Source organism: Myripristis murdjan, chromosome 12 (assembly GCF_902150065.1).
Source record: "Myripristis murdjan chromosome 12, fMyrMur1.1, whole genome shotgun sequence".
In the NCBI taxonomy this organism is placed as follows: domain Eukaryota; kingdom Metazoa; phylum Chordata; class Actinopteri; order Holocentriformes; family Holocentridae; genus Myripristis; species Myripristis murdjan.
Window position 1 is genome coordinate 4,198,822 of NC_043991.1, and position 26,687 is coordinate 4,225,508.

Sequence of the window (26,687 nt, forward strand, 5' to 3'; positions counted from 1 at the left end):
GGCCTCAGATCTTGTGCAGTGGATAAACCTTAAGACAGGATTACTATTTTTGAACCCAGATCTTATGTGAATCTTTTTTTGCTCAACATTTATTAATTCTATATAACAGAACTTCACTCCTTACTTTGTTTTTTCAGAAACTTATGACTTTTGCTGCAAAGAGAAGGCAGCCATTGAGGCCTTTAGAAACCACCGTACATTTACCTTTTTGAAAACAGGGAGCTCGCAGTATAATATTCTTTAAAACGTGGCTCCAGCCCATGCTTTAAATTAGGTTTTATCAGGGTTTGTTTCATAATTAAGTCAATAAAACCTGACGCAAAGTCTCTTGAAGGCTTCAGTGGTTTGTCCAGCTGAACTCTGCTTAAACCCAGTGAGAACCGTCTCAGTAATCGATTTATGAGAGCTCATATCAGTGCAGCTGTGTTATTACAGCGATTAGAAATGAAGGTGAACGGCTTTTAAATCAGGTCTGGGTGGGAGAAAGCCGAACCTGTCCTGTAATTGTTGGCACACCAGAGCAATTTTAGAGAAGGTTTTCCAATTCTGAAGTGATTTCAGACGGTGAGAATGACGTTTGTGTGCTTGCAGTGTTGTTACTTACCATTTTTATAGCTTCACATTGATCAATAATTGATTCTTGCTTGTTTGATAGTGGCAGTCCATTATGATAACTTTGCATTATGAGTTATTTCAGTGTTTCCCCTTCCAAGTATTCAAAATGAATCCACAGGAAGATGCTTTTAACGATGCAATGTAATGTGTTTTTCACTTCCCTCCTCACCTGCTTCCACCATTCCACCATCCTCCTCCTCTTCCTCCTCTGTTTCCCGCTGCAGCACGGAGCCTGTGTGAACGCCATGGACCTTTGGCAGTTCACCCCGCTCCACGAGGCCGCCTCCAAAAACCGAGTGGAGGTCTGTTCACTGCTGCTGAGCCACGGCGCCGACCCCTCGCTCCTCAACTGCCACAGCAAGAGCTCCGTGGACATGGCGCCGACCCCAGAGCTGAAGGAGAGACTAACGTGTGAGTTTTATTGTGCGCGGCACACTCGCTGGGCGTGAACCACAGCGCTGCTGCTGTTTAGGACAGGATTTCAATCCGCAGTGTTTCCTTCGTCAGCTCAGTTTGTGTTTTCCAGGTCAGAACAATGTCATCTGAACTGAAAATGTCTGTCCTCTAACAAGAGAACCGTGGTGAGAGCGTAATCCAACCGACCACAGGAAACCAGCCCAAAACACAAGGGGTTATGGGTAAAATGAGGCGATTGCAGCTTCTCTATATCAACTGTGAGCCGATGCTCATATTTGACTGTTTCCTCGTGTTTCCTGAACTGGTTTGAACACCAATGAAGAAGAAACAGTGAAGTCCATCATGTTAGAGAAGGTTACAGCAGCACCCTAAAGCTACTCGTGAGTTAAAGTGTTTTTTGTTTACAGACGTTACTTCAATTGGCATTTGATAATGTGGACCTAAACAAACCAACCACAAAAATGCAAATAAATACACCATATAAATACACCCACTTAGTCTGTGAATACATTTGCATTGCAGTCAGGTTTTAACTTGACACTGACACTGAATCCCAGAACAGCTCTGTCCTGCACCAAACTGTGCCCTTTGACCCCTGTGTGCAAGAGGGCAAGCAAAATATAATTAGACAGCAGGCAGTGGGAAATGATCCGGCTCACATTTCAGGACAATGTATGCAGGAAAACAGTATAAACGGACATTAAAACACACACGCACGTACGCAGAAAAACACTTAGCAGTGAATAATTAAATCTTCTCAGGCTTTCCAGAGCTGTGAAAAAAAAAAATCACCGCTTACCCTCTGCACTGTGAGTTATTAACGAACCTGTCGTTGGTTTTCATTCATAGCATGACTGCACCTTCACTTCAGTTTGTGAGGACCAAGCCGGTGATTCACAAGCTTTTCCTTTTTTTCAACATCCTTGAACAACCTTGACCAATTTTCAGCTGAATGCAAATTGATTTTATTTTGTGTGTTCGGATCATCTCTTACTATAATGCTCCCTTTCATAAGCTGGGCTGCATGGCCACAACAAAAAGGGAGACACATACAACCAAGTCGATTCAACAAACTAATTTAAAAAAGAAAAGAACAAAGAATGAAAACAGCCAAACCGTGTGGAGTCAGTGGAAGCAGGACTGTACATGAGTGGCAAATGTATGGGTGCAGTGTTGTATGGTGCATTAACCGAGGAAAAAAGGTAATCAAACAACCAAGAAGTGTCTGTTAGAGGACAGCATAACCCCTGAGGTTTATCAAGGTCTTTTAAGCCGGATACACATGCTGCGATTTTGGGCTGTCCCAGACAAAAGACCACCAGCGTGGAAGAAACGTGGCGATGTCTTTGGTCGTGTCTCCAAAACAGCGATCCTACGTCGCACTGTGAGAGAGGTTCAAAGACGGCCGTTGTCAAGATTGTTCATCCAAACATAGTCTAGGAAGAAAAAGCATAAAAAAGCATAAAATGATGCACTGATCAACACAATACTGCCGCTAAACCCAGTGATGGAGGTGAAATGAGCAAAACGAAATGTTTAGGATTCCAACAAAGAATTAAAAGACCGGGTTCACATTCTCCTCCTCCCGCTCCGCTTTGGATTTTGTCCAAACACATTAATATCACTTAAAATTAATAATCATTGTTAATACTACGATTACAAGGGCTCTATTCTGGCTCAGCTTCATTGCTTACCACGACAGCAGCGCAGATGGATCACGTACGCCGATGACGTTTTCTTGTATATTGACGTGTAGCCAATAAGATTCAGTCGGTGTGATCATCGCACAGTCGACATACATCAAACTTGATGTTGTACCCAAGTTTGTTGGATCAGTGTCACCTGCAGTAAACTTAAAACAGTGCTGAAATCTCTCTCTCTGCCACGCCCATCCCCAGTGCCTGCAACGATAGAAACACAGGGGCCACACTCACTTATGTTGGGAAAATTGTTTGAATGAACCTTGAAATGTTGTTGGGTTGTTGTTTTTTTTTTTTTTTTTTTTGTATTTTTCTCTGCTGAGATTTTTTTTTTTATCTGCATGCAAACACAAAAGACTGTATATTTGGGTTCATGTATTCTGTCTTGTGAGCACATTTGAGATGTGTGACTTGCTAATCAAAGAGGCACGGCAGCATAATTAAATTCACGCTATCGGCGTAGCCACATTTGATTACGTCTGCGGCCAGTTGAAGCGGACAAGATAAGTCCTTTGTCTTCGTCTGTGCCAGCAAGCTTTTCTGTAAGTCTTTGAAAGTTAATTAGTGAGTCAGTTATCTCGCCACCTCACTTGTTGCTGTATCTTTTTAGCGAAGCAGATCAAAACAAAAATAAAGGCTGCATGAATCATCAGCTTACAACTTCTGGGTAATATTCTCTGCTCATGTTAATCATTTGTTTTTGCAAGACGGCTTTTTTTTTTTTCCCGCCGTGTCTCGATGGGGGAGTCAACAAACTAATATGAATCTACCCCCCAAAAAAGGTTGAATATAGTGAGGTAATCACTTTGGTTGTATGTTTTTTTTTTAATCTGGCTATACTAAATATATGGAGCTGATCTAAATGTAAAGTTTAATGTTTATTGGCTGTTCTGACATGCACAGAGCTGGTGCTGACCATAATGTGGTTAAGGTCTGATTCAAGGCGCTGACTTCAGGTCAAGGATGGGGGTCAAGATTATTTTAACAGATCTGAGTTCCATAGTGCATCTGCATATTGAGTCTGAATCTTTGCATATGCTTTATTGAATCATTTTAGATAAAGTGTGTGTGTGTGTGTGAGGGTGTGAGGGTCAGAACTATAGCTTGGGCTCAAACCGATTTAGGCTTTAAAAGGAATAAGTAAAATTTGAAAATCAACTCTAAAACCAACAGGCAGGCAAAGATGAGAGGACAGATGTAATGTGCTTTTGTTTTCTGGTACCTGTTGAGTCATTCATGACCTTAAGAAGAGCAGTTTCTGCGCTGTGGTGAGCTCCAAAACCTAATGGGAAAGACTCAAACACGGAGTTCATCATTCAGAAAGGCTAAAAGTTTATTTGCAACAATCTCCTACAGGACTTTGGTTCAAAAAGGAAGTTTAGAGGTAGGTCTAAAATCGTTAAAATCATTTAAATTTACTCCTTTTTTTGAGGTTGAATAATAGGATTGTTAAATATCAGGGCACAGTACTGTGAGAGAGAACAATTAACTATTAAAAGCTTTACCAAAAGTATTTGCCAAAGAAGAATTAAAAACTGTACTTGTGTACATGAGTGGGTAAAAAAAGCAGACAAAGAGACTGACGGACGGATCCTGGTAATCACTTCTGATCGCCTGTTGATAGTCAGTCCTTTGAGTAAATGTGTTCTCAGTCTCAGAAGGTTCTGCCCAAAATGTTGGTCAAGATTAAAGCTAATTAAAGGAGCTGGAGCGTGAGGCCTTCCTTTATTCCAGACATTAATTTGTGTATGCTTGCACCTCTTAAAGGCCCCATGGCATGAAAAATGCAATTTTCGTTGTTTTTGCGTGATCGGGAAGGTCTCGGGGCCACATAAATACTGTCCCATGCCTCAAACCTGTGATAAACGGAGAAATGCGCACAGCCCGTTTTTTGAAACTCTCCCTTTAAAACGAGCAGACAGCACTTCCTCCTTTCTGTGATGTCACACATAAGGCGACTCCGCCCACTTAAACTAGCCAGCCCGCCTCCGCTCCCCAGGCAACAAGCTAACAAGTTAATGATATGTTGAAGAAACGTTGTTAATGATAAGATGGTAAGATGATAAGTCCCGTTTACCGGTGAGCACCACTGAGTTCAATTGAGCAACGTAGGTTTCAGTTACTTGCTTGTGATTGGCCCGACCAAATGTCATTCAAAACAGTCAGCCAATCAGTGGAGAGGGGCTGATTCTCTCTTCTGATTGGCTAAACGAACCGTGCTGCCAGAGCTCCAGGAGAAAGGCGAGAGAGAGGAGCTGTAAAACTATATTTATCAGACCACAGGTCCTCAAAAGCACAAATACATCTTGCGAGGGAGATCAGCAGTTAAAATAAAACCCAGGAAAAGTGTACAGCATGGGGCCTTTAACTGAGGTGTGTGTCCTCAGCCTTTTTGTCCAAGTGTCCAGGTTGCACAGACGCCAGAAACCAAAAAATGAAAAGAGTTAAGATGTGAAGTAAACCAGGCCTTTACATAATCAGAGTTACAACATTTACACGTTTGAACCTGAAACTGGGTTGCTCAAGCACCCAGGCATCAACATTAAAAAAAAAATAGCTGTTCTCTCAGTTAAATAATGTGATGCTACAAATTTTGGCAGAGTGACGGCAGCCTCTCAGTGACAACAGAGTGACAGGAACCAGGGTGAAAAATGGCTCCGGGCTTCACTTGAGGGAGAAACAAACAACAGAGGCTGCGTTTCCCTCTCATGTCTATCACAGCGTTTGATTCATTGGCGCAGACTTTGTCGATTTGGCCACTTAGATCACATTTCCCTTCAAGCTCGGGCGTCGATGTGGCGCTGTTAACATTTTGTCTAAACGTCTGATTAAAAATGTATGAAGGCGGTTGCTCAAATGCATAAATACAGCTGCAGAGACTTCTTTTATCTAGCCTGAGACGTTTCTGAAGCAAAATAGTTTGTAGTTTGTCATCCCCAAGGTGAATTCACTGGCTTCCGCTCCGACTGGAATACTCGGGCTGTTGCATCATACTGTATGTTATTAGCATTTTGCTGAAAGCTTTGAAGTAATCTGTCTGAAGTGATGTTCCGCTGGAGGGACCCAGCAGCTGATAAAGTGCATGGGCGCCGAAACCTCGAAACTCCTTTTTTTTTTGTGGATTTTCATGTTTTAACTTCAGTTTCGGGGCCACACGCTCCTCTGTGGAAATCACTGCAGGTTTATGAAATCCGTCAGCTCAGTTGAAACATTCATTAGCGGTGGAAATCCTGGCATGTTGATGTTTTTGAGACAACATTAATGTGTGTTAACAGTACGACTGAAGGTTTTTTTGTGTGAAACGGACCTCAGCAGTCCGACGTAACCTCGACTACAAACGTTTGCCCAAACAGGGGATTCCAGATCCAGCACCTTTTCCCCCGTTTGGGATAAATCCACGAGGTTTCCACATCTTCACCCTGTTACAATCTGTGATTTAAGCTGGCGTTTAAAACGTGGACGTTTTTATCTGCACGTTTCTCTCTTAGCCGGCTGTTTTGTCAGCAGTTTTTCCTGATAAATTTACGGCTACAATCCTTCTAGCTGCTGCCGAGCCATAAAAAAAAAAAAAAACATAGGTGGTTAGCAGAAGCTCCACTTCTCTGTCCGATCTGTTTTCGGGTCAAGACGGCAACAAAAGTCTAAAATCACTCCGGCTCTGCATGGGGGGCCCAGCCACTGAGCTGTTAGCACTTTAGTTTTTAAATCTACTACTCTACTCTACTTTGTTCAGGTTATAAAGAAAAAAAAAGTCCAAATGTCCAATAATTTTTGAGGAAAAAGCATTTGTTTGTCCTATAGACGATGCTTTTTTTTGTTTGTTTTTTTGCTGACAAATCATAGACAGATGATGACATGGCTTCTGAAGCATATGTAAACTAATTCATCTTGTCTTTCTCTCCCTCTCTCTCGCTCCCTGTGTGTGTGTGTGTGTGTGTGTGTTTTAGATGAATTCAAGGGTCACTCGCTGCTTCAGGCAGCACGGGAAGCTGACATGGCCAAGGCTAAGAAGACCATGGCCCTGGAGATCATCAACTTCAAACACCCTCACACACATGAGACCGCACTGGTGAGATGCCCACGCACACACACACACACACACACAGATTCTTGCACTGATGTAGACATGCTACGATGCAGATGACTTACCCTGTATATCTGTGTGTGTGTGTGTGTGTGTGTGTGTGTGTGTGTGTGTGTGTGTGTGTTGCAGCATTGTGCCGTAGCGTCCCCCCACCCCAAGAGGAAACAGGTGACCGAGCTGCTGCTGCGGAAAGGAGCCAACGTCAACGAGAAGAACAAGGAGTGAGTAAAGTGCAAGATTTTCCCTGTTTGGTTCAGGCCTCCTGTGCACGTGGACGTGACCGGGGGCTTTCCCTGCAGCCAGGTGTGTTTTAACAAGCGGCTCTGAAATAACATGGACGGGGGCTGTGATGATAGGCGCACACACACACCTCCTGCTATTATTGGCCGAGCGGATAAGCAGGAAGGATGTAGGCGGGGAAGCGGGAATGAAGTGGAGGACTTCCGCAAAGGAGTTGGACTTAGTTTTAGATTTAGAAAAGTGAAATAAATGTCCTCTGCGAGGCAATATGTGGTCGACAGAGAGAGTGCTGTGAATGAAGCATGAATGCTGCATGCGGCTTGCACGCCTGGTTGCATCGGTGTTGCAGGATGCATGAAAGAAATCAGTGTAAAACCCTTGGTAGTGTAGGGTAAAGGCAGGGGCGGATCTAGACAAATATTCATGGGGTGGCAAGAGGGTGGCATGGAGACTTTAAGGGGTGGCAGAAATATATATGCTGATTTAATACCAAACGATCACATATATCAATATTTGCTTGGAAAACCCCCAAATGAGGATATTTTAACTCAAAAACATTCTATTATTGTGGTACATGAGTAAAGCATTGAATAGAAAACCAAAAGGTGGCATTAGAAATATTTATTTATTTATTTATTTATCAACCCCTTAAATAGAAGGAGTGTCATCTTTTGCTGAATTTACTTGCACTCATACATTTGAGTCTCGTAACAGCGAGTTTCCGAACAGCCACAATTAAAAAATAAATAAATAAATTGTCTGAAATTGGGGTGGCAACTAGGGTGGCAAGGCATTTTTCTAGGGGGGCAGCTGCCACCCCCTGCCACCCCCTAGAACCGCCTATGGGTAAAGGTGATTTTAAGTCAATGAAAGATTAAGATGTGAGGGATTTCCATGCAGATTCAACATTGATGCGCTCTCTTTTTTTTGCTTTTCCCGACCTCAAAACACTCCTCATGCTCTCCTCTACCTCCTAATTCCTCCCTCTCTCGCTGTTCCTGTAGTTTTATGACTCCGCTTCACGTGGCGGCGGAGAGAGCTCACAATGACATCATGGAGGTGCTGCAGAAACACGGCGCAAAGGTAAGCCAACGCCGTTCCTTTTACATTTTTTTTTTTTTTTTTTTCAGCTGTGAATCAGCTGTCACTTCATCCATCTGCTCATCCGTCCAGCCATCTGTCCGTCCATTTCGCTCTATCCCTCCGCCGTTTCCTCTCCACTTCCTCTTTAATCCGTCACTTTTTAAATGTCAAGCGGTGCTCCTCCACACAGCCCCTGTCAGCGGACTCGGATGAAAAATGTCGGCCTGTTCTCCATCCATCATCCGCACATGAATGTGAAAAGTAAATTACAACGCTTCATCACCAAATAACTCCTGCGGTGCGCTGGAAATCGCGGACTGATGATATGTAAAAGTGGAAGAGTGCCTCAGGCCGGAGGTTTCTGCTAAATTTATTGTTAGTTTTTAGTTGGGATCTGGGTGTAAGTCGTAGACTGGAGTTTCTGTTTTCAGGTTGGAGCTAAAGGTCACACATTCAGGAGGTGCTGCTGAACGAACGCCCAGGATGCCTGCAGGTGTCATCATTCAGATTTGTGTGTGTGTCTGTGTGTGTTTGCAGGTGAATGCCCTGGACACGCTGGGTCAGACGGCGTTGCATCGCGCCGCGCTGGCCGGCCACCTCCAGACCTGCCGGCTGTTGCTAGGATACGGAGCTGACGCCTCTCTGGTGTCACTACAGGGCTTCACCGCTGCTCAGATGGGAAATGAGGCCGTCCAGCAGATACTCAATGGTATGCTGCCCTGTCTCTCTGTGTGTGTGTGTGTGTGTGTGTGTGTGTGTGTGTGTGTGCATTGTTGTTGCTATGCGCTTGCTGCCATACAGAAGGTTTTGTACAATATTGGTGGTTGAGGCCAGTTAGTAGTGCTTTTCGACTGCAGCAATATTTTTTGCTATTATTGTTTTTGATGGATTTGTGTTTCCTCCCAGTATTTTACTTTTGTCAGGGTGAAAAAAAAAGCTTCAGAAATAGGATTTAATCCATCACAAGACACTGAAACTCTCCATGGAAACAATTATGAGATTATTTTAGTGTTAGTAGCTCTTTAAAGACCGCATGAAATAAGTCCCTTACTTTACTGCTGTGATGTATTTGCGGTTGAAACAGGATGTTGGGGTTGGACATGGTGCAGGGAAGGATCCCTCACAAGTGTGAACCAACGGGACAGTCCAAAGCCTAACCCCTAACCCAGCGGGATATCTCTTTAGGAGAGAAACACAGTTTCATTTGAAGGGATAAGGTGGATGAGAGAGCATGTTTTACAGATTGTAGCAGCGATCAGAGAGGAATTTAATAAAAGATCGATATCGGCCTGAGATATTAGAAAACCTTGTCTGTTGTTTTTTTGCCGCTGCACTGTGATCTTTAAGAATTACATTCAGATCCAGATCAGCTTGCTGATACGTCGTCCTAACTGCAGTCCCTCAGCCACACCGGTCAGCAGCACGTTCTCCAACATTTTGTGGAATAAAAGAAACGGGATGACTTGAGCCCTTGCCATTGCGAAAGACAGCACCAGCACCGGTTGTATAAATTTGGTCATTTTAACCAGAGGGAAATTGGTTTTCCTCCCAATATTTAGTTATCAAGGAAGAATAATTTGTGCTTCTCCTAAAATCCCCCCAGGCTGTACTGCAAGTCCGTTTGAATCCACCAGCCGACGGAGCGAGTCTGTGCAGGGAATGTGAAATAGAAATGTTCTCCGCCGCACAAATGCCACTGAGCAAGGCGGTCAGTCTCCAGTAGTTTGCAGTTGCTCACCAGTTAAAGATTGTGGTCAAACTGGGACGTTTCCAGAGGCAAAATGTGTGCAGCTGTTAGAATGAGAAGCCTTTACCAGAAAAAACAGGAACTCTGATCAAGATAAGCCTGGTTCTCCAACGTTCTCCTGTACATTTGTGTTCTGCAGAAAACATTCCAGCGAGGAACTCCGATGTGGACTACAGACTTCTGGAAGCAGCTAAAGCCGGAGACTTGGACACCGTCAAGGTAGCTTGTTTTGTTTTCTTCAGTGTCACATCTTGACCTACTTTTACCGTACAGTCTCCACTCAGCTTTCCTGTAGATCGGATTCCTGCTCACAGCTCAGTGTTTGTTGTTTCCCACAGCTCGTCTGCTAACTCCTCCCTGTCAGCGACTTTATTGACGACTTAATATCGACGTTTCGCTTAGCGAGCCCAGTAACTCACATTTGATCCGACACTGAAGTCTCTCAAACAAGGACAGGCTAATGGCACTGCAGCATTAACTGACTATTATACTTCCATCTGATTATTGCGCTCACGTTTCAAGCTGTTTGTCCATTCGGCTTGACACAATGTGACTCCAAGGAGCACAAATGCGCTGTTAATCAAGATCTCAGCCGTCGGCAACATTAAATCTTGATTGTTTGAAAACTGCATCAGTGAGAACTGCCAACTTCATGCGTCAAAATCTCTGAAATGAATCCAGGACAAAAATGTAGTGGGCTGGAAGCCCAAATATTAAGACCGCATGGGAAACAGTGAGTGTTTCATAACACTCAGTGTTATAGCGTCCCACCCACCCCTCGCAATGCATACCATCTTATGTAATCTGGAACTGACCCCCATGCTAAATACTTAATTATGAAACTGCTTTTCATTTGCCTTTCTTGTCTTGAGAATGAGGCTTTTTACACATTGCAGCTAAAACTGGAAAGTCAGTTTTGAAATCCAGAAAATCTCAGCACTTGGCAAAGTAATTGTTGAGTCATTTTTATTGATCAACATCCCTATCAACCCATCCAAATATAATGTGTCATATTGTACTATGGGGCAATGAAAATAATAGATAGTGCCCTTTTTAAAGGTTTGGAGTACAAAATACCAGGACCTGTGTAACAGACTCGGATAACTGCAAATTTGGACATGGACAAACTCGTGAAAATGGATTTTTGTAAAACCTCGGTAATAAAAAAAAACTTTGTGAAGCTGCAGTGACTCTTCACAGGTCATACAAGTGATTAACGATGACATTAATGATGGTAGATGTTAAACACACAGTAATAAGAGGATGAATTTTCAGATAGTGAAGAGCTGAGACCCAGGCCAACACTGATGTATTACCTGCAGACAGTCTGAATGCCGGAACCACTTACATTCAATAGCGTCCAACATAAGCAGTCAGGATATTTTGAATATAAACTCAATTGGCCTGCCACAGCGCCACCACCAGGCCAGCAGGGCCCTGAACTTAACGCTCAATATCTCAGACACTGCTGGGTCAAATTTGACGAACCTTTGGGGAATGATGAGGTTTCACACTGATAAAAACTTCATCCACACCTTTTAAGCAGCGAGGTCTCAAGACGCTGAACATTACCAGAAAAAACTACCCCTCAAAAAATGAAATTACACCCAGGGCGACTTGCACCGGCCGTGTGGGACGTCGTCTCGGTCCCCGTGGACTGTGGAAATGTCCCGACCTTTGTGATTGTTCCTGTTACTTAATGGCGTCCCGGTTGTTGTGATTTTGTTAAATGTCAGAGTGATATTGTTTGGCCCAGATTAAATTATATATGCTCATGTGTTTGTAGCTTACACATTGATTTTTTGTAGAAATTGCAAACCTGTATTGCCTCACAAGATTTAATGTTTATTTTACAATAACACTGGCTACGATTTGGAGCGGTATAACACAGAGAGTGGCCCTTACAATCCAAAGCGCCCCACAGTATCGAGTGCATGTTTTAAGGGGTTCATTGTTGAAAGTCAGGGGGTCTTTACTAAAAAAAGAGCAGAGTGGGTCGGTAGGAAGGGGGTTGGTGTGTGTAAATACATGAAAAATCCTCTTGTGGCATCGAGGCGGATACCTGTAGTTCTTCATGCTCAGCTGTCTGCCTGCCGTCCACAACGGTAAAAAACGAACAAACTCTGATTGATCTCTACCGTCTCTTCTAGTTTCACTCCATTTTGCTTTCCTGCCTCACGCGCTGAACACTTGGAGAAAAATGTTTTGAGGAATGCCGTGTGCCCAGGCGTTCCCCAGGGGTTGGGTGAAGAATCGCCGCAGTATTTTAACGGCCTCAAACAATTTGGGGACTTTTTAATGCTCGGTACATATCATCCAACCAGCAGGTGCCAAGTGTTAACATCTGGGAAGCTTATTAAAGTATTTGACGGATGTATTTGGTGCAGCAGAGCCTTTACCTCCCTGGAAATGTCAGTCATTTTTTTTATTGAGACGAGCGGCCTCCCTCGATGAAGGTGTGTCGGTGTTGCTGCGTCTGTAGTCTGATGCTTTGGCAGGTTGGCAGGGATCGCACTGGAAATGAAGATGAGCTCTGGTGTGGCTTTCTCTTGACTGTCTCTTTTTACACACACACACACACACACACACACACTCAAAAACACACACACTCACACTGGCTGGCTGAACTGCTGATTGACGTTTCAGGAAAAATAGCGATTCTCTCCATTCTTGGGATCATTTGTATTATCCATCTCAGTCCTGCCCGATTAGGGCGGTCACACTAAATGATTCTTCTTGAGTAAACGCTTCCCGGCCCCGTCTGGGAAACTCTCGGCGCGAGGTGACGAGGCAAACGTGAAGACGGGGCATCGCACCCCCGTCTGGTTCTGTCACTCAGAATGATTTTTCTATTCGCAGAGAGCAGTTCACTGAAAACACAGCTACACAGGAGATCTTTTGTTGTTGTTTTTTGTTTTGTTTTTTTTTTTACAGTTGGCATGACAGATGTTTTTTGAAGTGACAGTATTACCAGAGAAACACTGGTGGAGAATTGTGGCTGACACATCTTTCACTTCATTCGTAATTGCTTCTTTTTGTGGATCAAAACAGGCCGGCTGCCGTTTCATAAGCACTCATGTAGGCGGCTGTTGTTGTGAAAAGGGACTTCTTTTACGGTTTGGCTTCTTTTTCCCGTTCCTGTAGCTCAACTCCCATTGGTTGTTACCACGGCGACTCTGTTTTCACTGTTTCACTTCAGACAGAAATAGAAATGGAGACCTCAGAAATCTCTATATTCAGAAGAAACAGAGGTAAAAAGAAATGTCCAAAGTGCCCAGTCAGGAGCCCGTACACTACAGGATCATCTCACTTGAAATACACCTAGAGAATAATAACAAACTGAATCTCCAAATCTATAAAAATGAAAGAAGCAAGTGAGCAAATAAGCCAGTAAAGTGTAAATGCAAGCACATACATTCATTCATTTAATTTTCTTTACCTGTTTATTCCGTCTCGGGGTTGCAGGGGGCGGTTGCCTATCCCAGCATGCATCGGGCAGATGGCAGGGAAGCGCTCATTCACATTCACACCTGAGAACGGCTCAGTCTGGAGTCCACCTGACCTGCATGTTGTTTGTTGTGTAGGAACCCGGAGCACCCAGAGGAACATGTGCAGGTCTGCAGCCTGCACACAGATAGGATGACAGTGCAACCGCTGAGCCACTGAGCCGCCCATAAATACATAATAAGTGTATGAATATTACAGTTTGTAGCATGAATGGATATTTGGACATGTGCAAATATGAAACCCATATAAAAAAAATACACTCAGTCGAGCTCATGCCTCCACCAACAATATGCAATTGTCAAAAGTTAATCACACTCACTGCCACGCCAGTTCTTCCTCGCTCCATAATCAGCCTTTCCACCAACGGTCATGCAAATCCATTCATAACTTTTTGCGATATCAAATAAATGAACGAACATAACCCCCATTAAACTCCAACTCTGATGGAAGTCAAAAATGATCCCCAGATCTATTTTGCAATATGAAACCAGACATCATCTGGGATTTTTGGATATTGTAATATGGTGATGTGGAATAAATCTTGTCTTTTTGTGTATTTTAAAGGCTGCCTCACAGTTAAGAAATGCAATATTCTGAACTTATTAGCTATTCTATTATTTGCTTCTACCTGTTTAGTCATCATATCCACATTACAAATTATTTCTAGTTCAGCTGTGACAGCGATGCAGAACGAGACAAAATCTCTTGCTGTATTGTCAGAGTCTATTAATTAATTTAGTCAGGGCTTTTTGTGTGTATTGTATTTTCAGTTCATTAATGCTCAGAGGCTGGCACACTGGAAGTCAAACTTGTGCCCTGAACGCTGAACAGAAGATTCCCTTTATACTCCAGTTCTCTGTCTCGCTCTTATCTAGTATCTCCTGCTCTGTTGATTTTTTTTTTTTTTTTTTTTTGTCCCGCAGGCCAAGGCCGATCGCTTCGTCTTCTTACATTCACACACTCGCCGCACTCAGTAGTTTTCCACTCCTTCTCTCCCACAGATCCGCTGCCTTGGCCTTTCCTAAGCTGACAGTTAACAATAAGCCTTTTCACTCTGTTACAAAGAGAGGAAACATTTAATGTCACTGCCTTTATTCTGTTGCATTTGCATTTGTGGCACAAATCTAAGCCATAAAAGAGCCAGGTTAAACATGATGAAGGGTAAACACGGTTAGGGTTAAATTAAGATGGTTAAGAATAAACATAATTATATGAATACAGGAATTCCCTTCATAGTTCAGAAAAACAGAAGCCCCAAAATGGCATCCCTTAATATCATCCCTATAATATCATTGCAATGTTATGATATTAAAATTGTTGTAAAATTATGCGTTTGATAGTCGATCCGCACTGCGTACTGCACGACTCTCTCTGAAGTATTTCCCTGTTGTATTGGTGTGTGTGAAACAAAAGTTTTAGTGTATGACCTATTAATATTGTCCCCCTTTGTGCACATCGATTAAAATTCTGCTCAGCGAGGAAGTCGACACAAGTTTTCAAAAGTTATTAGGTGAAGCGAAAATGGCCACGGTTGCAAACAAAAGCACACCGCCTCCACGTCAGCGCCGCTGATGGATAACGGCTCGGTATTGATGAACAAGTCTGTCGGCAGGGTGTTTGATTTTGTTTCAAGTGGAACAGGATCCTATGAGCAATAGAGGGAAAAACTTTTGAAATAAATGTCCCGCTGTGGTTCCTGTTACTGTCGAATCACCGGGGGAGGCTGGAACAGCAGAGAAATGAGCGGAAAACTCAATAGCACTATTATTTTGCTGTTAGCACCAGTGCAGACGTGCAGGCTTTCTCAACAAAGCTAACAACCACAGTGTTGATGCTTTACCCACATTTCACTTGAAGGACATATTTTCCATCACGCACAGTATTATATACCGCAGTACTGAAAGTATTTTGAATGTCAGACCATTCAAGATATTTTCTGAACACTTGGCGTCTGCGGTACATCCCTCTCTTATGTTCATTTGTCGCCCTTCTTTCAGTTTTAGCAGAAAAAAATCTCTTTAGAAATCTCAGTTTTTGTCTCTTATCACAGAAAGAAAGCAAGCTTATTATCACCTTGGAGAAATTGTTTTCTGGTTATAAAAAAAAAAAAAAAAGCGCTAAGCATTTGTGACATAGACGTAAGAAAACAAGAACTCCGCACATCCACAACAGCACATTAAAGGCCATATTGTGACCACATCATTAACAGGGTTTGGCCCCGGGCACAGCAGCTGGACAGGGGTGTTTGTGCACAATGCTGGAATGTCAAGTACAAAACAATGAATATGCATAATTAAAAACAAAGGGTGATGGAAAAAAAACAAAATAATACTGGAGCTGCTATTCAGTAGTTTTCTAGGCGGTGATATGAATGAAAACTTGGACCTGTTTTTGGTGAACCCAGGTGTCCTGTATCTGTGGGCAGATGGCATCAGTTCAGATGCTGCTGCCCGAGGATGCCAATAGGGTTGGACAGATTTTAACCTGCTTTGTTTACAGATCAAGATCTGTGTATTCATATACAGACAAAGGAAACTAGCACCATGCATGATGCTAAGAAGTGCTAGTTTTCCTATTTATTTATTTTATGTATTTGTAGTAGTTTTTGCCTTTTTTTTTTTAGGGGAGGAGAGGGATGCTGTATTTTTTTCTTCAGCTGATTCATGGTTTGCTCTTTCTCAACTGATTTAAAGGGGAAATAGACAAGATTTTTATTGCCACAGAAAAGGACGGTAATATTTATGTGAAGGATGATAGGAGGGTGACTTCACACATTTCAGGTACAAAAACCCCAAACGTTTGTACTCAAAGCTAAAAAAAAAAAAAAAGGCACAAAGCAATCGTTATTATCTTATCTCACATGTTTATATGTTGTATAGACATTTCTGTTTGATCTCTCCTCTAATTGGCTTGCTTACTCGGAGGATGCATTTTGCTGAAGTCTATGTCGTTGCAGTTCCTTTTAAACAGCCGTCAGCATCAGTAAATAGCAGTCATAGATTACTTCAAATTACTTCATAGTTATTCTTTTCCTCTTTTCTAATCTTCCTTGTGTTTCTGCCGTCTCTCTCTCTCTCTCTCTCTCTCTCTCTCTCTCTCTCTCTCTCTCTCTCTCTCTCTCTCTCTCTCCCCAGTCTCTGTGCACAGCTCAGAATGTGAACTGTAGAGATCTGGAAGGACGCCACTCCACTCCTCTCCACTTTGCTGCTGGCTACAACAGGGTGTCGGTGGTGGAATACCTGCTGCACCACGGGGCCGACGTGCACGCCAAGGACAAAGGGTGAGACACCTTGTTTGTGTTTACCTTCCTTGGGAGAATGAAGAAACTAAATACTATAGTACACCCCGGCCTCACGCATCCACGATCTACTTGATGAGAACTTTTCATTTTGGGGTGAACTGTTCCTTTAATATTGCCTCCTCTGAGCGTTCACCAGCAACATCGGTGTTTGTTGGTTGCCATTTCTTTCTTTTTCCGAGACGATGTTGCGAAGCGCCTCCCTCATTTCCACTGGATTCTCTTTTTTGTCAGAATGGACTCAAACAGAGACGGGCGCATCATCAGCAAACAGTCAGAGAAAAAACTGTTAACAGAAGTTGTTCGTTGACAGATACGACCAATCAATGTGGCAGCAGTTTTATACGACGTTGTGTGTATTTTGTTGTGTATGTATGAACTGGGGCTGAACATTAATCAAAATAATAGGGCTGCCACTAATTACTTTTTTTTTATTGATTAATGTAACTGTTATTTTTTCGATTAGTTGATTAATCTAAGAATGAATTCATTGGTTATTCTATAGATTTTTTATTTACTTGATTAATATAACAGTTAATTTACCCAAATAACTATCATAAAGTTTCTCATTATAATTTCAATATTGTATTCAATCATCCTTTCTTAAACAAATATAAGTTTTTAATAATGATATTGAGAGACGTTATTTGTCATATGCCTGATCTGAAAAATACTGGATCTCAAATTCAAAAAGTTTGCTATGACACAGATTAATTTTGTCTCATAGCAACTATTTCCCTTAACTGGAGAATCAGTATTTTTACTTAAGTGTTATGACATGGCTTTATTTAATTACTGGAGTAACATGCAGTCAAGATAATCATGGACAAATCTATTTTTGCATCAGTGTAAGGCAAGGGGAATAATTGAAATGATTTGCAGGCTGTAATAACAGTCTCTAAAGTTAGTTTAAGTTCTCACTCACACATGGCTGTTACAGTAAACAGAAAATATAAAATGGATGAATAATGTTAGATGAGGCTTGGTGTTTTTTAAGTGGAAAATGAAAATTATGATGCCAAAATAATCATTGCTTCTAAAATCGTGATTCATATTACATTTACAGTGTCTGTTAAAATAATCACAATATGATTTTTTTTAGCATATGGTTCAGCCTTAGTATATGAATGTGAATCTCCTCTCCATCTGCCTGGACAGCGGTCTGGTTCCCCTCCACAACGCCTGCTCGTACGGTCACTACGAGGTGGCCGAGCTGCTGGTCAGACACGGAGCCTCCGTCAACGTGGCCGACCTCTGGAAGTTCACGCCACTCCACGAGGCCGCCGCCAAGGGAAAATATGAGATATGCAAACTGCTGCTCAAGGTAGGCCAGTTTTGTTGTTGTCATTATTGTTGTTTTTTTTTCATCATTTTGACTTAACGTTTTGATCATTACTGGAAACTTTGGCTTGACCCAATAATCGCCTGAACACATGCAGCCCGAAAATGACCAAACCTGAGCCCACACCTGAAAAACACATGAATCCTCTAATAATTTGCAGTCTTGTGCATTTTAAACCCCACCTTTATCATGCATCTTCTCCAAAGAGTGACCGCAAGTCGACGGCCCACCACTTCACTTGTGGGCCGTCCTCTCCTGGATTTCAAACATGGCGGCTCTTTTGGAAAGTTTCTTTGATATCACGGAAAACAGTTCACCGAAATGCGTCTCTGAAAACATTTGAGGCGAGAAATAAACCCCGCAGCTGCAGAATCTGTCTTCATTTTAGATCGATGATGGTTAGTGATGGTTAGTTTAAAAGTTTCACAGGAGGTTCCCAGAGGCGGCGAGTCCCAGCGGACGCCCACAATTTGCATAAAGTAGCCCAGACGTCAACTTTATGCAAACGAGGAGACGCCAACGTGATGCCCCGTCTCTCGAAACGCAACGCAACGCTACCAGAATGCATCACACAGCTGCTTTACATAGCCCGTGAATGGGAAGTGTGGAAATGACTGATCCTGTGGACGCCTCAGGACGCTCCGGTCCGTGTAAACTTCGTCTGAAATGTTTCATAGCCGACTGTTTTGTTGTCTTCTCTCTCCGTCAGAAGCTCCTCCAGACGAGGTTACATCACCGCCGTGTTGTTGCCATATGGGCCCGCATAAATCACCACCAAATCAACATTGTCAACTTGCGCAGAAAACACAAGCACATGTATATACACATGCAGCACAACAAGCTGCACACACACACACACACACACACACACACACACACACACACATGCACATGCACATACACACACAGTAGGGAAGATGAGCTGTTAGTTATTCATATTAATGTAACACAGCCAACCAGAGCTGTGAAGCATACAGCCAGCACAAATAGTGCCGCCCTCTTTTTCCCTTTTAACACAGCAGTACACACACACACACACACACACACACACCAGTTAACACAATGTTCCAACACTTTAGTGATAGTCTGCTGTGGCCTGAGGATGTAACTGTTCCCTGTTGTTTTTTTAATAATCTGTTATGAGGTTCAGCTCAGGCTTTTTTTTCCTCTGTCTCTTTGTCTTCTCTGTTTGTTGTCAACTTGGTGTCTCCGTCTTTTTGTCGTTTCTGCTCTCCGCTCGCATTCTGGTGATGTTCTGCTCGGTTCTTGGAAGAAATAGGAAACAGAAACTTTGCAGGGGAAGGAGCGGCGACAGTATAAAGAGTTTTGGTTTGTTTGTTTTATTATTTTTCTAGTGGAAATCGGCTCTAATGAGCGAGCGCTGCTCCTCTTGGCCTGATGATGTCAGACGACGGCAGGTCACTGTTTTGTGAGACAAACCGGCCTCACACACCTCACTGCAGGCGTGGATCTGTGTGTGTCGCTGCAACAGCAACATCTCGGTCTCTAAACATGGATACATTACATTGATTTTGCTAGTCAGGGGTTTCATGGTTCAGTATAACTACAGTTCGGTTTATATTGCGGTTTTTCGTCACCGTCTTGGTTTTGTTTCTGTTTATTTTGCACATTAAGCAGAAAAAAAAAACACATTTCCAGTGTTGCCTGTGTTTTGTCTGATTTGCGAAATGAACTTTTTTTCCATTCAGAGAATTGGGGTAGCAAAATGAAATCAACAAATATTCTTTCAAAAGCAAAAGTCTGGCAAAAGACTATTTAAAACAAACATAAAAAATTGTTTCAGTTTATTCATTAATTCACCAGTATGTGGTCAGAGGGCTCTCATGCAGTGGGCGTGTTTGTAACGGCACTGTGTGGTGTTTTGTTTTTTTTACAGTTGCACCTGTAATATCAGTTAAACAGTGTGGGTGGGACTTGGATTTTCTGTTGACGGACTTTGAAGCTGCTTATTGAAGTTCGGCTGCAGTCGAGGTCGGCGGCGATATCTGCTGTTCCTTTTGGAAGGATCCCTCGAATGAAGACGAGAAACGCAGCTTTGAGTGGCTGTAGCCTGCATTTTGAGTCCGTAAACAGCGGTGCCGTGCTGGAAAAGCTTTAAAATGCACCTTGAAAATGCTTGAGAAGTGCTTGAATTAGATTGAAGAAAAGGTGTAGGAACCCTGAAACCAGGAAAGGTAGAACTCCTCGCTTCCCGTGCAGAAGGAATGAGCAGAAAAGATTTATGAACTACATACAGGTTGAATCACTTGTTGAGTCATATCAGTGTCCAATAAGTTGCAAAGCAGACGTTTATAATTTATATTAAAATGTCTTTATATTTATTTATTAACGGTCCTCCTGCCTGGTGGGGTATCCATCATGACATTCAGCAGCAGTCCTCCCTTCCTCTTTCTCTCGATTGAAATTCACTCAAACATTTCCAGGACAGCTGCAGCGCTCCCGAAACATCAAATTTTAAAGAGCAGATTTCAGAAATTACACTGAAAAATGACAAGTTAAAGCGACGCCGAGGACAGCTGAGTGATGAACACGTCTGCGCGGTCGCTCTCCGGGGGTGCGCGGCGTTTTGTGTGTTTGGCTCGATGTCCCGTCCTCACCTCTCCTCTCCGCCGCCTTTCTTCCCTCCATCGCTTCTGCCCTCCAGTGAGTTGCCATCCTCCTCCTCTCACTCTTCACTTGTCATCGGCTCTTCTCCCCCCTGAGTGAGCGAGTGTTTCACCGATAAAGGTTTTTCAAGGCAGATATTTTTAGATTGAAGTCGCCGGTGTTTAGTGTCTCGGAGCTTGAGCCTTTCTCCTGCCAAAATAAAAAGTGTTGGAAAAACCTCTTGAACAGCGTTTAGACCGTCACGGGACACTAAAACTCTCCGAGAACAGACAAATAAAATCATTTCAGGTGTTGACCCCTGAAAGCCCAGGGATGATGTGTCCAGTGGAAACTAGTCACTTACTTCTTATTAGAGAAATATTCCAGTTTTGATCTCTCCATGTGGAGGCAGGCGGCTTTTAAAGGCAGGATTTTTCAAAAACAAAAAACCATATAAACTCACAACAAGAATAATCTCTCTCCATCATGACTGCTGAGCCACTAGCAGTGTGTTGGTGTGTGTGCGTGTGTGTGTGTGTGTGTGTGTGTCTGCAGAGGCCCCGCCCTCTGCCTGGGGCGGGGCCTCTGCTTTGCTGAGCTCTGGACTCTTCTGGGCGTCGGCCTCTGAGCTCCCAGCCAATCACAGCGCAGCGCGGTGCCACATCGAAAGCTCCAAGCTACGAAAATTGTTGAAGAGTGATGCGCTGGTGGTCTGTTTTCAGCTGAAGGGGGATGTGCTGGCAGGCTAAATGTTTTCCCTAGGACATTGAAATTACATTTAGGGCGGCTGTTTGTTTCCGTCGCCATGTTTGGCCGGGGAGGAGGAGCCAAATTTGAATGTTGTCAGCTGACAGATCCTGGTCGTTCTGCATTTAAACGTGAAAATCTCCACAAAATCTCAAGAAATGCCAACTTTCTGTTCTTCTGCCAGTTTGCCCTAATTTATCTTTTGTACATGGACTGCACATCGAGCTAGGAGTGTGTGTGTGTGTGTGTGTGTGTGTGTGTGTGGCAGCCTGGTGTACAAAATGCAGTAAGACAGTAAAGACCGCTGTAATGATCAAAGCAATAACAGAGATGATGATGTATTGATCCCGTCTGCGCTGCTCGGAGCAGCTCATTAAAGTCCCAGATGAAATCCTTTTTTTGTTGTTGTTGTTGTTTTTTGTTTTGTTTTTATTTGGGTTTTGAGAGTGCAGATTACATGTTTGGGGTTAAAGACCTTTTTTCCCCTTCACCGGTGGCAGTTTACATAGACATATCCTACATTTTCATGTTGTATAAAAGAGAAAAAAAAATAGATAAATAAATATAATGAAGTGAAAACAAGCAGATAATAATTAAATATGCATTTCACTTCATGTGTTGATTTAAAAAATGCATTATATACTATTTATTATATACTATATTATATACTGTTGGGCATACAACATATTATTACCACTTTTATTTTGTTGTTTTGACTTTTATGTATTTCTTGCCTCTGGTGTTTCCTCAATGCAAAATGATCAGGTTCATGACGACGTCTCCAAAGCCACAAAGCATTTTTTTTTTTTTTTTTTTTTTTGGAGAGGCAGTAGTGTTTTATGTTTTTTACTTGTATGTGTATGAAAAGTGCGATAAAAATACAGTCTGAGTGATTGGTTGAAACAATGTATTGTACACAAAATGCATTTATGAATATATACTGTGTGTTATGTACTGTATATTTATCATACTGCCATATTTACGTGCACCATATGATGAGGTGTACATGTGTGTAGCTGTAGGTGGGTTTGTATGGTGGACATGCAGCTCCTGTCCACAGTCGTGAGTGTGTTTTGTGTCATATCTGATGTTGGAGAACAGCATTTTTGGATTTTTGGATCGGACTCACTCTGTCCCTCCCGTCCCTCCAGCACGGGGCCGACCCGACCAAGAAGAACCGGGACGGGAACACCCCGCTGGACCTGGTGAAGGACGGGGACACCGACATCCAGGACCTGCTGAGGGGCGACGCCGCGCTGCTGGACGCCGCCAAGAAGGGCTGCCTGGCCAGGGTGCAGAAGCTCTGCAGCCCGGACAACATCAACTGCAGGGACACGCAGGGGCGCAACTCGACTCCCCTGCACCTCGCAGGTAACACACACACACACTCACACACTCACACAAAGCATGCAGAAACACCGGCACAGAAGCAGTTCATTCCTCCTGTCGTATATCAGGTCAGCATCAGTATAAAGCCTGCAGGTGGGGCTGCAATGAGCGAAACACAGGAAGACACATTCACTGACTTTTTGTTTACATGTGCACAAGAAGTCAGATTACTGTGAGTAATCAGATTAAGGCAGATTTCTCAAGCAGAAATCGACCTGTGTTAACCTGGAAAGCAGTTTTCTGTTCAGATGAGAGCTGCATGTGGGTAACAACATCAGCACTGAAGCGCTCGTTAATCCACTGTTTGAATGCGGTGCGATGGCCGGTGCCAGATGTGCCGGATTGCATACGAGACACGGCCGACTTCCCGCCATCTTGGCTCGCCCGTTTGTCCGGAGTTTACCGAGAGCAGCTGGATGAAGCGGAGACGTGCGGTCGGCTGGAGCCCGGAGGCTGAACACGCCTCGCTGAGGAGAGCCGTCTGAGGAGAGCCGTCTGAGGAGAACGGAAAAAATCCCAGCTGCCGCAAAGCCTCTCCTCAAAAACATCACACAGGGATGTTCCTCTCGATCACAGCTGCCTCAGGTCCTCTCCGATCATTTTGCTGGAATTTGTGAAATTTTGTCGCTGGCATCAGAAAACTCAAACTACAGATCATTAAATCACTTCTTTATCTCTACACATGGTTGCTCAAAAGCTAAATGTGGTCATGATCAGTGCTGAGTATGAGCAGAGAGGTAGAGAGTCTCTCCCAGTCTGCTCAGGGTGCCAAGGCCTCGTCTCTCCGCCCTCCCCCGGCAGACTTGGCGGTGTTTGCCGGCGCTCTGTGACAGCAGCAGCGTCTGATCCGCTGAACTTCGCTGGTAAGCCGGTGTTGCGGTGGCGCGCCGGTGTCGCCCTGCCTCGCGCTGAAAGATGGAGGCAGCGATGATAAAAGCCGGTGAGGACGCGGCGGGTCAGAGCGGCCATCTGTCGTCGTGAATTTTCTCAGCGGGGCCGCCCGACCTGCGGGCCCGCGGTGAGATCCGGAAATATAAAACAGTTTGATGATGTTCAGTAGCTCTGCGGCAGACTGACTGACTCCATCCAGAGGTGTGTGTGAGTGTGTGTGTGTGTGTGTGTGTTCATCACGTCTCTCGAGTCTGTCTCCCTTGCCTTTACTCGGTTTAATCAGTAGGTCTCGTGTGCCTTTGTGCTGCCTTTAAGGTGCTGTTGGAAATATCAGAATTTAGAGTTTAGGGTGGAAATGTGACAGGACTTTTGTAATTTGGTGTAATTTCCTATAATCCCCTGTTTGCTGAGTTGTGGTATTTATGTGCAAAGCATGGAAACTGTCACTGTAGGAAGAAAACAACGCAGCTGGGGGAGGGGGGTAATATTCTAATTGCATTATAGTATTTGTGTGTATTTATTTATTTTGTTTATTTATTTATTTATTTGGTCAAGGAGCCACATTGCTTCTCTTTGCTGAGTTTTTTTCTTTTAAATTTGTTACTTTATATTCTGAGAAAAAAAGTTGTAAATTTACAAAAAAAACAAAAAAAAAAACAAACTTGGATATTCTCAGATTATAAAGTCACAAATTTATGAGAAAACACAGAAATTTTGAGATCATAAACGTACAAATTTATGACAGAAAAATTTTTAAATTTTAATTTTAATTTTTTTTAACCATATTCATATTTTTAACATGTAAATATGTGACTTTGTAATCTCAGAAATTTCACGTTTTTTCTCACAAATTTATGATTTTTTTTCTCGTAAATTTGCCACTTTGATCTTAGACATATTACACATCATTATGTGTTAACACCAGTACATACAAAAGACTTTTTTTTTCAAGGCAGACTGGCTGGTGGCTCGTCCAAACAGCTACATCTACATTAGGCTTTTCTGTGGATAAGGTTAAGAGTTAGTTTCTGTTGCATGTTTTAATGAAATAATAAAATGAGTCGTTGTAATAATAAACGTAAAGTCGCTGAGCCCGGCCGGACGCTGCAGCTTCAGCCACTGAAACTGATCAGTTTCAGTTTCCACGGTGACGAGCTGGGAGGATTTCATTCTGTTCTGCTAAATTAGCTTCCTAATTAATGCATGAAAGTTCCTAATTCTCTTATAATTTAATTTCAGCAGTTGAAAGAAATAACAGGCTTCATAGACTATTAGGCCCACGATATGTTTTCTGTTTATGATTTATCTTCTAAAAGTAAAACCTGTCAGATATATCCTCGGGTGCACACATTCACAGATTGCAGCTGGTTAAAATCACGCAGCCACAATAAAGATTTGGATAAGATTCGGTTCAGGTTTCAGACGTTGTTTAGTAAGAAAAGCTTCAGAGGAAAACAGAAAACCCACCGGGTCGGCCCACTTCCTCTTCCTCGTCTCGTCTCCAAAAATAATCATTTCATGGAGCGGAAACCGATTGGTCTCACTTTTTGTGCGAAAAGCAATTTTCCATTTCATTTTAATCCATTAAATTGTCACGTAATGTTTTCAGTGTTTTTGTTAAGTTTTCTGTAAAGCTGCTGGGCAGCTGCATGAGATTCTCTCAGATTTGACCCGAGCGACGCTCGACGCGTTCATAAAGAATGAAAAGATAATCACACGCTGTCGAGCTGACAGGCCTGTCTGTCTGCCGCCCTCTACACTACCTGTCTGCCTTTTTACTTCTCCACTGACACTCCTCTCTTCCTCTAACGTCTCTCTCTCTGTTTGTTTGTCTCTCTCTCTCTTTGTCTGTCTGTCTCTGTCTGTCTCTCTCTCTTTCTGCTTCTCTCTCTCTCTCTCTCTCTCTCTCTCTCTGTCTCTCTCTCTATCTCTCTCTCTGTCTCTCTCTCTCTCTCTCTCTCTCTCTCTCTCTCTCTCTCTCTCTTTCTGCCTGTCTCTCTCTCTGCCTGTCTCTCTCTCTCTCTGTCTCTCTCTCTGCCTGTCTCTCTCTCTAGCCGGCTATAATAACCTGGAGGTAGCAGAGTATCTGTTGGAGCACGGAGCCGATGTCAACGCTCAGGACAAAGGAGGGTTGATACCTCTGCACAACGCCGCTTCATATGGGGTAACACACACATACACACACACACACACACACACACACACAAACACAGACACACACATATGCAAACATCACTAACACTGTTTTTTTTTTTTTTTTTTTTTTTGGTTTAGGATTAAAAAATAAAATCCTAACCTGAACCCTAACCTTAAAAAAAAAGAATAAATAAATAAATAAAACAGAAATTTAAAATGACCTTTTGATTGGAAAAAAAAAAAAGAAGTAAAATGAAAATGAAAATAAAAATTAATATAGAAAATATAAATAATTATACATTCATGTATACAACATTAATAAAACAATATCAGTATTCAACAAATTTTACAAATGTAAAATAAAATTAACATTCTGTAAACAAAAATACAAAAAATATATAAAATATTCAAGAGGTGGTAAAAAATCACTATGAGAGTCAGTGCTGTCCTGAAGAGAAAAAAAAAAGAAAAAAAAATTGTCATAGGCCAAAATAGTGATTTTAACCATTAGATATAGATGTAGATATAGATATAGATATAGATATATAGACTGAAGTGGATTAAATAATATATTTACTATGGCAGATTGTGTTTTTTCCCACAACATAAATTTCTCTGTTTGGATGTTTCGGTCTTGAAGTGGCACGTCAGCGCTGTGCTGCACGAAACACACGTCTGAATGAAAAGCTGATGAGCTGCGTTTACTGCACACACACACACACACGTTCACACACTTTCACACACACACTCCTCAGAAGTCTCTCAGAAACGAGCTGCACTGTGGTGGAAGCCGACCGTGAAAGGAGGGGATCAGGAAGGCAGAGAAAGGAAGGAGAGAGGGATGAAAAGGAGAACAGATGGCACAGATTGTGACGGAGACAATA

The 26,687-nt window shown here is 42.7% G+C and overlaps 1 protein-coding gene across 1 annotated transcript in view; it reads left to right on the plus strand.

The window, feature by feature from the left end:
* Positions 1-26,687, plus strand: part of LOC115369211 (poly [ADP-ribose] polymerase tankyrase-1-like) — a 140,480-nt gene that overhangs the window by 91,209 nt on the left and 22,584 nt on the right. Inside the window, exons 7-16 of the mRNA XM_030065775.1 lie at positions 840-1,026; positions 6,680-6,801; positions 6,946-7,037; positions 8,061-8,139; positions 8,677-8,848; positions 10,026-10,105; positions 16,528-16,673; positions 17,850-18,015; positions 22,539-22,758; positions 25,722-25,831. Of these exons, the coding sequence (XP_029921635.1) occupies positions 840-1,026; positions 6,680-6,801; positions 6,946-7,037; positions 8,061-8,139; positions 8,677-8,848; positions 10,026-10,105; positions 16,528-16,673; positions 17,850-18,015; positions 22,539-22,758; positions 25,722-25,831 (1,374 nt within the window). The remainder of the gene's footprint in view (positions 1-839; positions 1,027-6,679; positions 6,802-6,945; positions 7,038-8,060; positions 8,140-8,676; positions 8,849-10,025; positions 10,106-16,527; positions 16,674-17,849; positions 18,016-22,538; positions 22,759-25,721; positions 25,832-26,687) is intronic.